Here is a 13,693-nt window from a genome sequence, read left to right on the forward strand (position 1 = left end):
CTAAAAATCATTAATACTTCATTTATAGCCCAATGCTTGGTAGTTTTGTAAATGTTCTATTTTTGTTTGAAAATAATGTGCCAGTTGTTGGATACAGTGTTCTATAGATGTTGAAAGGCAAACTTATTAAATGAATTTTTAACACCTTTCTCTATCCTCCTAAATGTATTAATTGTTTTAGAGTAGTTTGTACAAACTCTTACTATGATTATGGTTCCATTTAATCTTTTTTTTGCATGGGCAGGCACTGGGAATTGAACCCAGGTCTCTGGCATGTCAGGTGAGAACTCTACCTGCTGAGCCACCATCACACCGCCTGGTTCCATTTAATTTATACCTAATAATTTTTGATGCTTATTAGATGCTATTGTAGCCTTCTGATGAATTGAAACTTTTCTCATCTTTCAATGACCCTCTTCAGCAGTACTCATGTTTTTGGCTATACCAACTAAAATTTTCTTTTTCTGTTAGAATTTAGCAGTAAGTATTTCCTTGCACTTTCACCTATTCTCTGATCATAAGTTTTTAGTGGGTCCCTTTTGTTATTAACTTATGCATTAAATAGGCAGGTTTTGTTTTGATATCTGGGCTGAAAATCTGTTTTCTGTTTTTTTTTTTCCTGCATTTATTGATTTTCTTTCTTTCTTACCTCTTGATAATGATTCAGTCTTCCCATCATCCTTTACTCCTACTCCTATCACATGTATTTGCTCTACTGGTTGGGATGTATCTACCCTATTTTTATTCTTTAAGTAAATACCCTTGGTGTTGCTTTATGTACACTGACTCAAAGTTTCTATTTTGTCAAAATTTTTGACAAATCTTTTTCTTGAATGTTTTACTCTTCTGAATTGTCTTTAATCCTCTCAATTGTCCTTACGCAATCAATTGCTGTTTAGATTTACCACATTTTCTGTTTTCTCCATTTATCATTCCTTCTTGTATCTCAGGCCTTCCTTCCAGGTTAATTTTCCTTCTATTTGAAGTATATCCTTTAGCAGTCCCTTTAGTGGCAGACTTTTAGTAGTAAATGCTCTCATTCATTCATTCAAATCCGTACATATTGTAGGCTGGGCATGAAGTAAAATATACAAAATCCCTGCTCTCGTGGAGATAAAATTCCAGAATAAAAGACAGGCAATAAACAAAATAAAAGGAAAATATATAGTATATAGTATGTTATGTATTTGTTAGAAGAAAAAATAAAACAGAAAAATGTAGTATGAAATTTTAGATAGGGTAGTGAAGGAAAGCCTTACTGGAAAGGTGACTTTTGAATCAAAACCAGGAAGAACTGAAGGAATATGCACGTATCTATGGGAAAGGTGTTGCAGATAAAGGGAACAGATATTGCAGGAAGCATTGGCAAGTGGAAGGGACAGCAAGACAGCCAGGAAGGTTACAGCAGAAAGATTTATGGGTTAGTAGGACATATACCCAGAGATGTAACATATTCCCAGATGATTCCCAGCTTGGTAGGCCATGTTTCACAGTGAGACAGAAGGCTATTAGAGGGTTTTGAATAGATGATTAATGAGATCTGACTTATGTCTTAGCAGACACACTCCGGATGCTGTAGATTATAGTTCAGTAGGTGGGGGTGCGGTAAGGGAGCAAGCATAGACACGATTAATAGGCTATTACTCTAATATGGTGAGAGCTCATGGAGACTTGGAACAGTGTTGACAGTGAGGGTAGTGAGAAGTACTTTGGTGAAACAAAGCTGACAGGATATGCTGATGGTTATGATATAGTTTGTTAGAAAAAGAGAGAAATCAGGATGACTGAAGTTTTAGGGCTGAACAACTAGAAAGGTAGATTTGCCATTAGCTGAGATGGAGACAACTTCAGTGGAGCTGGTTTGGGCACTGTTTTCAGGGGAGGCTAATTTTAGACAAGTTAAATTTGACATGCCTACTAGTATATGGTATATATACTATACCATAGCTTTTTTGTTGTTGCTTTAACATAAAAATGTCTTAATTCCAACCTTATTATTGTAATATAGTTTTGCAAGAATGGCTTTCATATTCTTTTCATGTTGCCTCAATAGCCTTATCTCTATATTTTATTTTCTATTAGATAATGTTGGAAATTTGTCATTCAAACTGGGTCAGTAATTTCAAGATAAATGCTAAATTGATTGAGACACCAGAACTATAGGCAAAACAGATATTGTGGGCAAACCAGGATGCATGGTTACTTCATTGCTAGATTCCATGTCATATCTGCTGGTGTAGTACACTGGGCCATGGGAAGGAGCTGTTAGGGCTTGCTCTCTGACCTGTTTAGAAGAAAGGACAACTAATATGTGCCACTAAATGAACATGTAACGGGTGATCTTATGTTGTATTTCACTAGCCATTTGAGACAAGGGTTCTCCACTCATTCTTCTTTGCCCTTCTGTGTCCTGCCCCTTCCTCTGCCCCTTCCCCGTAAAAAATCCTTATGTGACTTAGTGACAAAGTATCTAGTTATTGGTTGTTCCTGCATTCTATCTTACATGCTTCTTGTTCCCAAAAGCTATGCTTTTCCTGGCCTGAGATTTTCTTCTTCAATCCTATCTGGTTTCAGTCTCTCGGGAATTGTATGTGGACTCCTGTTTACTATGCAATTTCTTTTTATTTTTATGAATCACTATGCAATAATTTAAATAGATTTAATTTTTAAACTTTCATCTCTGAGGTTTTACGTTAAAGTAGAGATTGCAATATTTACATGTTAAGCCCTGCCAGTCACTAAATTCATTGTTGATTTTGTTTAGGATTATTTTCAACTGTTCAGTAGCTATATCAATTTTAAGGGTTGATAGTCACATACCTATTCACTATAATAGAACTGAAAGCTATTCATTCCTACTGTATTATCTCTTGACTACTTGGATGTTTTATCACTTCACACAATTAGCAAATTGATAACCCCTTTTTGGATTACAAAAGATTGTAATTATGATCTGAATTTAGTATTATTTTTTAATATTAGTATTGATAAACAATTGTAGATTTGGTATACAGGTTTATTTACTTAAAAATCACAATTTCACATCTATTCATAAGATGCATCACAATATATATATTTGCAGGAAAAAAATGGGCTGTTCTGTGTTGAATTTAACTTCCAAAAATAGTTTATATGCTTACTATTTCTATAATGTTATAGCAGTCATATTTATGTGATTGTAATTCTAATAAAATTAGATGTTTTAGAGTTTGCCTAATTTTTGTTAATTGAAATTAACTATAATAAGAAAAAATAAGATTAACATATTTGTAAAAATATTTGGAAGGTAAACTATCAGCTTGATACTTTAATGTGAAATAAACTGTATTTCACAGGGAATATTTATATTCTAAGGTGTTTTTGACTTTGACAACTTTAAGATTGCATTCAGTGCTAGACAGGAAAATGATGTTACAGAAAATCATAACATCAGTATGGTGTATGAAGCAGAGATTATAGTTGTACTCTTAGTCATTTTATTTTGCTGTAAGTGAAATTCATTGCTCAGTTTGACCTCCTGAACTGTGTTTTCTAGTCAAAGTTATTTTGTAAAGATTAAATTAAATTCATTGCAGGGTACATGCTTTCAGAGATTGTAAAATTCCTATCTGTTTGAACTATATCATGAATTTTTTTAGCATAGGAAAAAGTTCAGAGAGACAGTTTTTCATCTCACCTTTTCAGAATAGTTCTCATACCTTAAGCACAAGGTTTTACTAAACACAAATTGATGTGAACCTATGTTGGTAAGAAATACCTGCAAAGGACTGCTTTACTTTTTCAGAGTAGGAGCTTAAACTGTACTCCCAGGATTACTTAGAGAATGCAAAAGTTTGGTAGAATTTGAGTAATTATTATGTTTAGAATATAATGTAACTCTAAATGAATAACTGATTGCCATGCATTATAGTTTTCTTAGCCCCCCTCTTCCCACCCCGAAATGTCCATGTCTCAATCCCTGGAAATGGTAAATATGCTAAAGTTACATGGCAAAGGGATTTTGAAGATCGAATTAATTAAAAGTAGCCTTAAAATAGATTATCCTGGGATATATAATCTAAGCACAGAAGCCCTTAAAATTGGAAGCAATAACAGAAATTATCCTTAATTTTCTCATATTTGGCATTGGAAAAGTTTATGCTTTTATTGATGAAGCACATATATTGTGAGTGATGTATGAATTGAGATTTCTTTTTCATTAGACTTAGTTAATGTAAGAGTTAAAATAATTGCTGTATAAACATTTTAGCTTTATATGTGACACACTTTATTTAAATCCCATAATAAAAATAACTACTCACTAAAGGTATGCACTCATTTTTAACTCTTTTATTCTCTCAGCAATCCTTGAGACAGGCATATTTTTCTTCATTTTATGGTTTAAGAAACTAAGAAAATAGTCACATAGAAACAAGAAGCATCAAGATTAGAACCCAGGTCTATCTGATTCCAAATTAGTGATTTTCCCACCCCCAAATTCTGCCAATCAGCAGTTTTTAATGTTTATATTAGAAATAGTAATTGAAAAAAAAGGTTTGAAACCAGTGGAAGAGAAATTTAATCCCACAAAGGATAGACTAAGCCTACTTAAAATTAGGCCTAAGAGTTACCCCCAAGAGAACGTCTTTTGTTGCTCAGATGTGGCCTCTCTCTCCAGCCAACACAACAAGCAAACTCACTGCCATTTCCCCCTCTACATGGAACATGACTCCCTGGGATGTGGACCTTCCTAGGATTGTGAGACAGAAATCCTAGAATGATCTGGGACTCGGCACCAATGGATTGAGAAAACCTTCTCAGCTGAAAGGGGGAGGAGAGAAATTAGACAAAAGAAAGTGTCAATGGCTGAGAGATTCCAAACAGAGTCGAGAGGTTATCCTGGAGGTTATTCTTACGCATTACATAGATGTCATCTTGTTAGTTAAGGTGGAACAGAGAGGCTGGAGGGAACTGCCTGAAAATGTAGAGCTGTGTTCCAGTAGCCATGTTTCTTGAAGATGATTGTATAATGATATAGCTTTCACAGTGTGACTGTGTGATTGTGAAAACCTTGTGTCTGATGCTTCTTTTATCTACCTTATGGACAGATGAGTAAAACATATAGATTAAAAATAAATAATAGGGGGAAAATGTTAAAATAAATTTAGTAGATTGAAATGCTAGTGATCAATGAATGGGAGGGGTAAAGGGTATGGTATGGATGAATTTTTTTCTGTTTCTCTTTATTTCTTCTTCTGAATTGAAGCAAATGGTCTAAGAAATGATTATGATGATGAATATAAAACTATGTGATAAAAAAGAATGTTCATATTGTGTGTTGATTGGTTTTATTAATAAAATTTAAAAAAGAGAAAATGAACAATGAACAAGAAATGAAAAGCTTATTTTAAAAAGTCAGTAAGAGATGAACCTTTAGATGGACTCATCAAGACAAAGAGAAGACACACATAAAGAAGATACAAAGGCTACATATGAAAAAACTTCCCATATTTCTATACACTAACAATAAAAATTTTGAAATTGGATGAACAAAAACTACCATATAATATTAGGGATTAAAAATGGACATCTTACATTTCCTTCAGACACTAAAAAGGTAGTAATGAAATACTGTTAATAACTTTATGCCAAGGACTTTTATAACTTAGATAATATGGACACATTTCTTGTGAGATGCAAATTACAAAAGCTGGAGGAGAAATGGAAAATCCAAATAGTTCTATTTTAATTAAAGAAATAGAATTCTTAATTAAAAACCCTCTGGTGAGTACACGGGTGGTTCAGTGACAGAATGCTCACCTTTCATGCGGGAGAGCCAGGTTCAATTTCCAGACCATGGACCCACCCCCCACCAAAAAAAGAACCTTCTGACAAGAAAATAGCAGGCAGAAACTTTAAGGAGCAAAAAACAGTGATTCTATACAAATTTTTGTAGAAAACAGAGAAGGTGAGAACACTAACTTTTTTTATGAGGCTGTATTTCTTGGATAACTTTAAAATAAAAGAAAATCACATATCAGTATTATCGCTCTGGAACAAAGATATAAGAATCCTTGACAAAATATCAAATTCATTTTAGCCAAACATGAAAAGGGTAATTCACTTTGGCCAAGTAATTGCTTCCTGAAATGTAAGATTTTGAATTTGAAAACAAGTCAATGCAATTTACCATTTGTTTCAGTTTCCTGACTGCTGAAAAACCATGCAATGGAAATTTATTGGCTTATAGTTTTGAGGCTAGGAGACATCCAAAATCAAGGCATACCTATGACAAACTCTGGAATCTGTCCTGTCACTACTTGTTGAAGAGTGCCTTGAAAACTACTGCTTTTTTCTTTCTTTGCTCTGTATAAATGTTATATTATACAATAAAAAAGTAAAAAAAAAAGAACCAAGGCATGCTGGAAGACTGTGATATTCTGGGCTGGCTGCTACTGATCCTCTGTCTTTAGCTCTACTGTCACATGACAATGCATATGGTGGCCTCTTCTGGCTTCTCTGGGTTGTACTGACTTCCAGCTTTTCCCATGACTTTCTGTCTCTGGCCTTCCCTATAAGGCCTTCAGTGATACTATTAAGACCCACACCTTAACTGAAAAAACGTCATGAAAACATACTATTTACAGTAGGTTCACACCCACAGGAATAGGTTAAGATTAACAACATGGTGTTTTGGAGACACAAAACTCCAAACCACCGCACCATTCTCGTAAGAACAACAGTGACAACAGCAACAACAACACAACAAAAGATCATCTCAACAGATGCTGAAAAGCACTTGATTATATTCAACTCCCCTTTGTGATAAGAATTCTTAGCAAACTAGGAATAGAAGCAGTCTTCCTCGACATAATAAAGGATACTTATGATAAACTTACAACTGGCATCATATGTACGGTATGAAAAACTGAATGCTTTCCCCCTAAAACTGGAAACATGTGCAAGACTGTCCGTTCTCACTGTTTTTATCCGTGTATGAGGTCTTAACATTCAAGTCAACAAGGAATGAAGGAAGGGAGGGAGGGTGGGAGGGAGAGAACAGAAAGAGAGAAAGAAAAGAGAAGAAAAGAAAGAAAGAAAAGGCATACAATTTGAAAGGAAGATTAAACTATCTTTATTTGTAGATGACATAATCTTGTATATAGTAAGAAAAAAAGCTGCTATAACTAATAGGTAAATTTAGCAAGGTCATAGGACATAAAGTCTATATAAAAATCAGTGGTCATTTCAATTCACTAGTGATGAAAACTTGAGAAGGAAATGGAAAAAAACACAACTTATAATAGCACAAAAAACATGAGCTATTTAGGAGAGAATTTAGCAAAATATGTGAAAAATCAAAGCACATATAAGAAAAATTAATAAGAAAAGTTAAAAAACTAAATAAATGGAGAAATATATCTTGCCATGTCTATGTATTGGAAAATGTAATATATTATGATGAAAATTCTCTCCCAAATTCAAACGAATATGAATCCAAATCCCAGCCAGCTTTTTTTTCTTTTAACTAATGAATTGGTGTTTATGGAGGAGGGGATTGACTAAATAGCACAAAGAAACTTTTTGGGGGGAGATGGACATGTTATTTATCTTTATTGTGGTGGTGTATACATTTTTCAAAGCCTATTAAGATGGTATATTTCATTTTATGTGGAGAAATTGAATATTAGAAACCTAAGTTCTTAAATATCTTTTGACTCTTTAACTACATCTAAGTAACTTCTTCTTACTGGACACCAAGTTGAGTAATTGTTTTCTTGGACCTTATCTCCTTTCTCTTCCTGCTGCTTACTACAGTCCAAAAATCCCTCTTAAGCATATATTCATTTTTGCTGGGTCTTTTTTTTTTTTTACTGTCTCCACAAAAAATATGCCCACTGAGTTTTCAATTCATCACTCTAAGCAACTAATCATTTTTCTAATTTAAAGCAGTTCTTTTCCTAAGAGAAAGTCTGGTGCCAGGTGGGGAAAAGGTTTTTTTTTTTTTTTTTGGTCTGTGTTTGTTTATTTTTGTTTTGTTTTTGTGTGTTTTATTTTTTTAAATCCTGATACAGAGTTTTGCTTCACCCTTCCCCCATTTTCTCCTTCACAGGTACCCTTCTACCATAATCACAATGAAATTTTAAACACAAACTTTTTAAGGAGATCCTTCCTTTTATTTCTGTCATCAGCTTTTTCACTTGTATGAATACAAACCTATATGAAATTGTATTTTAGCATAAGTACAACTTATAAACTTGAAATAAAAAATGCTTTGGAACACATATCCATGGCTTACAATCATTCTTTCCCTGGTGAAAGGGTTATCTGTGGTAGTTTACTTTAAGGGGAAACCCTCTCATAGAAATAGACTATTATTACATGGTGGTCTGATATGTTAATTTTTATATGATAAAAAGTGGCCTGGAATTTTTATTACCTTTCATAGTAACTTCTTTTTAAGGTACTGTGTACTTCTGTATTAACAACATTTAAATTTTTGACACATATTTCTTTTCATCTAATTTTCATTAATTTTTTAAAAACATACTAGAAAAATATTATATGATTTATCATGCCAATTGTAATTAAATTTAAAAACTAATAAAGTAATGCTAGATATATTTTAAAAGATTACGTGCTGTTGTTGTTATCTAGCAAGTTACTATATATTATAAAAACTTTGCAATGCCTCTTTTTTTGCTCATGCAAAATGTTTTTTTATTTTTTATCTTTGATCAGAAGGCTCAAAAGAATCCCAGGCATGGTTCTTTAACAAAGCATTTTCAGTTTCCCGGTGCCTGCCCATGTTAAAAAAAAAAAAGCATTTTCATAGATGATTGTCCTTTCAACAGTATAGAAAGATCAGATTCTTTAATCTAAATTTAAAAGATAAATTTGTCTAAAATATAAGTTTTGCCAGAATTTACATATATGATTCACATAAGACTTATCCGTTTCTCCTTTGTTGTTTAGTAATGTTATTTGCAGTTTTGAAAAATAACATATTATTCTCTATCATACTACTGTACTTTGCTTTGGTAGTTCTTGTTACTGATTTAATGAAATGACATTATAAAGAACACAATTTGTCTATTTTGTGTTTCTCTCTTTGCTATTTATTAACATTAAAATTGGAAATACCAACATTGAGCTCTCAATTGTTTTCTGTGGTTCAGAATAAAGTTCAACTATATGCATCTAGGGAAAAAAAAGTTAATCATTCCTATTTGAAAAAAATGTTCTTCAGATAAACTACTGGTTGAAAACTTGGCTGTATGTATGTATTCCTTCAAATGTGTTATTCAATATATTTTAAAGATTAGTTCATATGTTATAAGACAGTCTTGCTAAGGACATATAGACTATTGGAATAAAAGTTATAAATAGGAATGGAGTGAAGTGAGCAATTTATGATGGTTAAAGATGTAACTGGTGAACCATTAAATCGGAAGTTGTATTTGATAGGCATTTAGGTCAGAGTTGATGGAATTACTTGTCATGATGAAGAATTAAACAAATTGCTTTTATCATTTCAGTTAGCTTTGATCAAAGTGAAGAAAAAAAGAGATGACTCTTGTGGATTTCATCTTAGCAGGATAAAGACATTGGACCTATATTTAAATTATATTTTATGGTAATGTAGAATCCTTGAGCTAGACAGGACTGTTTATATCATCAGATCCCATTTCTGCCTACAGATAAAGAATATGGTAAGGGATGTGCAAACCATTACATAGCTTGTTAGAGACAGCATCAAGGTGAAAATATGGCTTTTCCATATTTTTCTATGGTCGTTTGACTCTACTATAGACTTTCTGGCCAGGTAGCAGTGGAAAAAATATATATATAACTATATATAATTATATATATATATATAATGATGTATCTAGCTATATATATATATATATATATATATATATATATATATACACTCCACTCTTTCAATAGATGTAAGATAGATATGGATATGGATGTAAACAGTACAATGGGATATATAATCATTAAGATTTTCTACTGTAAGGAAATATAGTTAAATAAATACATCAATAAAGCAATTAATAGGGATTCATTCGTAGATTGTTAACTCATTGCCTATGCTTCTCTTTAATTATTGCCAATCGTTTAGTTAGATCCAAAATAACTTTAAGTAGAAAACATTTTCTATGTAATTTTTTATCATTTGTTTCTTTATAATATAATAATGATAATAAGAAACAAGAATCATTGAGTAATAAGGCAAGAGGGGATTTCAGAATCAAGATTCCAGGGTATTCCTACTGATTCAACATAGAACTACATTTAAACCATCACTTGGTATTTCCTTTGGGGGAAAAAATTCAGAGTTGATGAATTAAAACTTCATTAGCAGTGTACCTTGGTGACTTACTTTCCATAGTGATTTTTTTCCTTTTGAAATATCACATATCACTACAGCAAGATAAACATCATTATTTAAATTTCTAGTGTTGAAATATTATTATCATCCATAATTGGCATAGACAATTTAAAAGTGAATCAAGAGAGTTTGGTTCAGAACAGGTAGCAGACGGTCCTCTAGTAATAATGGGATTTCTGACACACAGAAAATTACCCAAATTATGGAGCTATTCTACCATGTTAGATCAAATTTTATTCAATTAAATTTTAATTTTGTGAATAAGGACTAGGCCATTTAAAGAGGATATAATCCTCATTTTGAGCTGATAGCTTCTAAAAGCAGAAAACTGATAATAATTTGATATCTTAGGTTGATGCTCTCCTAGAGGCATAATATGAGGAAATCAAGGGGAAAGAACAGTCCACTGTAAATAATAACTGAAGAGAGATCATTTTCATCCTAGTTAATGCTCATCAAAGGTAGAGAACTTAACCGAGTATATATTTTTATTTAACAAAAGAAGATGGGAGTTAATACTTTTTATATTTTGACTGTAAAACCAGCCAAGGAGTAGCTTTTATGTGCAGAAAGGTGAGAAATGGAAAGCTTTTCATTGATGTCACTATCCTTCCTCAGGCTTCCTAGGGCTAATGGCACCAGACATAGTAATAAAGCTGGGAACATCTTGTGCTGGATCAGATAACTCCACTGTTTTATTCATAGCAGAGTCCACATAGGAGATACCTGATAAGAACTGGTGTTCTTTGGCTGAATGTTATGTAGCCTGGGAAATATGACTGAATTGTCTCATGGCTTCTATTTTTAAGTAGGAATTAGATAAGAACTTTCAGTTTGATCCAAAAGAAAAGACTTTTTTTAAAATGCAGTTTTGGCTAAAAATTGACAGGGAGAAAAACTGACCAACCCATACAGTCAGTTGTTAATACTGTCTAAGTCACAGACTGGTGGCCCAACAGTATTCTTCCCTTTGGCTAGATAGGAATGTCAGTTACTGAATTTTTGTTGAGTTATTTCTGGATCACTTCTCCAGTGTGTTACAATCTAGTGGTATGATTATCCACTAACCTTTATTTATTGAGCTCATGGATAATGATATTGGTTATGACTGCCCATCTATATAGTACATAATAGATTTCAAAGTGCTTTTACAGACATTTTCTCCTTTAATTCTTAAAACAAACTTGTGAGTTAGAAAAGATTAATAGACATTATTTTCCTACAACTCCTAAAGTTTGTAAAGAAGAACCAGCACAAAATTCTAGGGTTTTTTACATGAATTCCAGTGCTATTTTAGTTTTACAACAGTACTTCTCCAAATCCCACTAAACAGAAAAATAATAGAAATAATAATAAAGAACGTCTTTATCTTTTGGAGATATTTCAAAGATAATCTTTCTGTATTTGATCTGTTTAGATTTATTGAAGTGTAGATATTAATGGCTTTAATGCTTCTTGCAGGTATTTTGCCCCTATAGGAACATGAGCTTTCATCAGTATCTTCTACTGAAATCCTACCCATCATTTAAGTAACATATTTAATGTCACTTCCTCCACACACTTGACAGATCTCACCAAATAATACTTTGTTCTCCTAACTCCTTATTCTGAGCTTTTCTTTCCCCTATAATATTTTGTTTAGAGAGTTATCCCTTTATAGTTTCTGGGGTTAAATAAAATTCAATAGTAAAAAAATGAAAACTAATAGGAGTAAGGAATAAGGCGAGGGAGACTAATAAATGAACAATGGAGAGGAAGCAGAATGAATTGACTAAGTGCATGAATTTTGGAGTCAGTTTCCTAGAACTGAGTCTCGGCTCCACCCCTTACTAGCCATAGGGAGATTATTGCCTAATAAATTGTTACTCAACTTTCTTTTCCGCATAATTGAATTATAATATTAGTGCCTACCTGTTCTAGTTTGCTAGCTGCCAAAATGCATTCTACTAGAAACAGAATGCCTTTTTAAAAGGAGAATTTAATAAGTTGCTAGTTTATAGCTTTAAGGGTGAGAAAATGTCCCAAATAAAGCAAGTCTATAAAAATGTCCAAATTAAGGCATCCAGGTAAGATACCTTGGCTCAAGAAGGCTGATGAAGTGCAGGGTTTCTCTTGCGACTAGAAAGGCACATGGTGAACATGATGACATCTACTAGCTTCCTCTCTAGGCCTCTTGCTTCATGAAGCTCCCCAATGGCATTCTCCTTCTTCATCTCCAAAGGTCGCGGGCTGGTGGACTTTGTAGTACTCGTCATTCTATTGTGGTTCTGCTGTTTTTCTCTCATTCTCAATAGGAACTCTCCCTAAAATGTCTCCTATTTTGTAGGATTCCAGTAAACCAATCAAGACCCATGTAGAATGGTTGGAGACATGTCTCCATCTAATCAAGGTTAATACCCACAATTGTCGAGTCAGATCTCTGTAGAGATAACCTAATCAAGTTTCCAACCTATAGTACTGAATAGGGATTGGAAGAAACCATTGTTCCACAAGATTGATTAGGATTAAATACGGCTTTTCTAGGGTATATAAGTCCTTTCAAATCAGCACACTACATTATGGGGTTAACTTAGAACAATAATCATAGTAAGTATGTTTTATTTATACACAAACATATGTTTGTTTATAACCAATTATTTTTCTGATTTTTACTAAAAAAATAATAGAAACAGCTCGTTAAAATTGTAAACGTCAATGACATTTTACATTTACTAACAGGGTAATAATGGATACTAATTCCTTTACTGTATTGTTTCTAGCGATTTTAAAGACTCTTCCTTCCCTAAAGTGTTAGCGAGATTTTGATGTTTCATTTTGCTTTGCTGCAATAATGCCATTGTTGAGGGCCATTTTATTTTGTTTTGTGGTTTTCCAGCAAATTATTTATAGTCATTGTGATTTTATTTCTCTCCATGTGTCCAATGGAATGAATTCCATGAAAATTGGGAATGCATCTGTCTTGTTTACCTTTGTATATTCTGTAATCTAGTGTAGTACTTGGTGCACAGCAGGTGATAAATAAATGACTGCCTCATTTTAATCCTGTTCTCTTCACCTTTATCCCTCAGTCAAATTTTCTGTATACTGAAGGACTATTCTCCAATGACCACATTCACTTTACTTCATCTCTTTTTATTTCCAATAAATTCCCTTCTCTTTCTCTGTGATATGCTTTACATCCTTTTCCATTTACCATCCCTTTTCTCTATTATAAGATGATAGAATGGACTTCTTTCATTTTGAATTTCCTTATTCTATTCAGAGTAGTGTTCTTTCCAGCTAAAAGACTACAAGATATAGTCCTTTGTCCAAGTT

The 13,693-nt window shown here is 32.9% G+C and overlaps 1 protein-coding gene across 9 annotated transcripts in view; it reads left to right on the top strand.

Moving 5' to 3' along the window:
- STPG2 (sperm tail PG-rich repeat containing 2) overlaps positions 1 to 13,693 on the top strand; it is an 846,203-nt gene that overhangs the window by 416,896 nt on the left and 415,614 nt on the right. The window contains exon 12 of one of the 9 annotated variants that reach the window (XM_077142793.1): positions 8,093 to 8,209. The exons of the other annotated variants lie outside the window; for them this stretch is intronic. Within the exon in view, the coding sequence (XP_076998908.1) occupies positions 8,093 to 8,109 (17 nt within the window). The 3' untranslated portion in view covers positions 8,110 to 8,209. Of the gene's footprint in view, positions 1 to 8,092; positions 8,210 to 13,693 lie in introns of those variants that run through there. 9 annotated transcript variants of the gene reach the window in all.

This window comes from Tamandua tetradactyla, chromosome 24 (genome assembly GCF_023851605.1).
Source record: "Tamandua tetradactyla isolate mTamTet1 chromosome 24, mTamTet1.pri, whole genome shotgun sequence".
NCBI classification, from domain to species: Eukaryota; Metazoa; Chordata; class Mammalia; order Pilosa; family Myrmecophagidae; genus Tamandua; species Tamandua tetradactyla.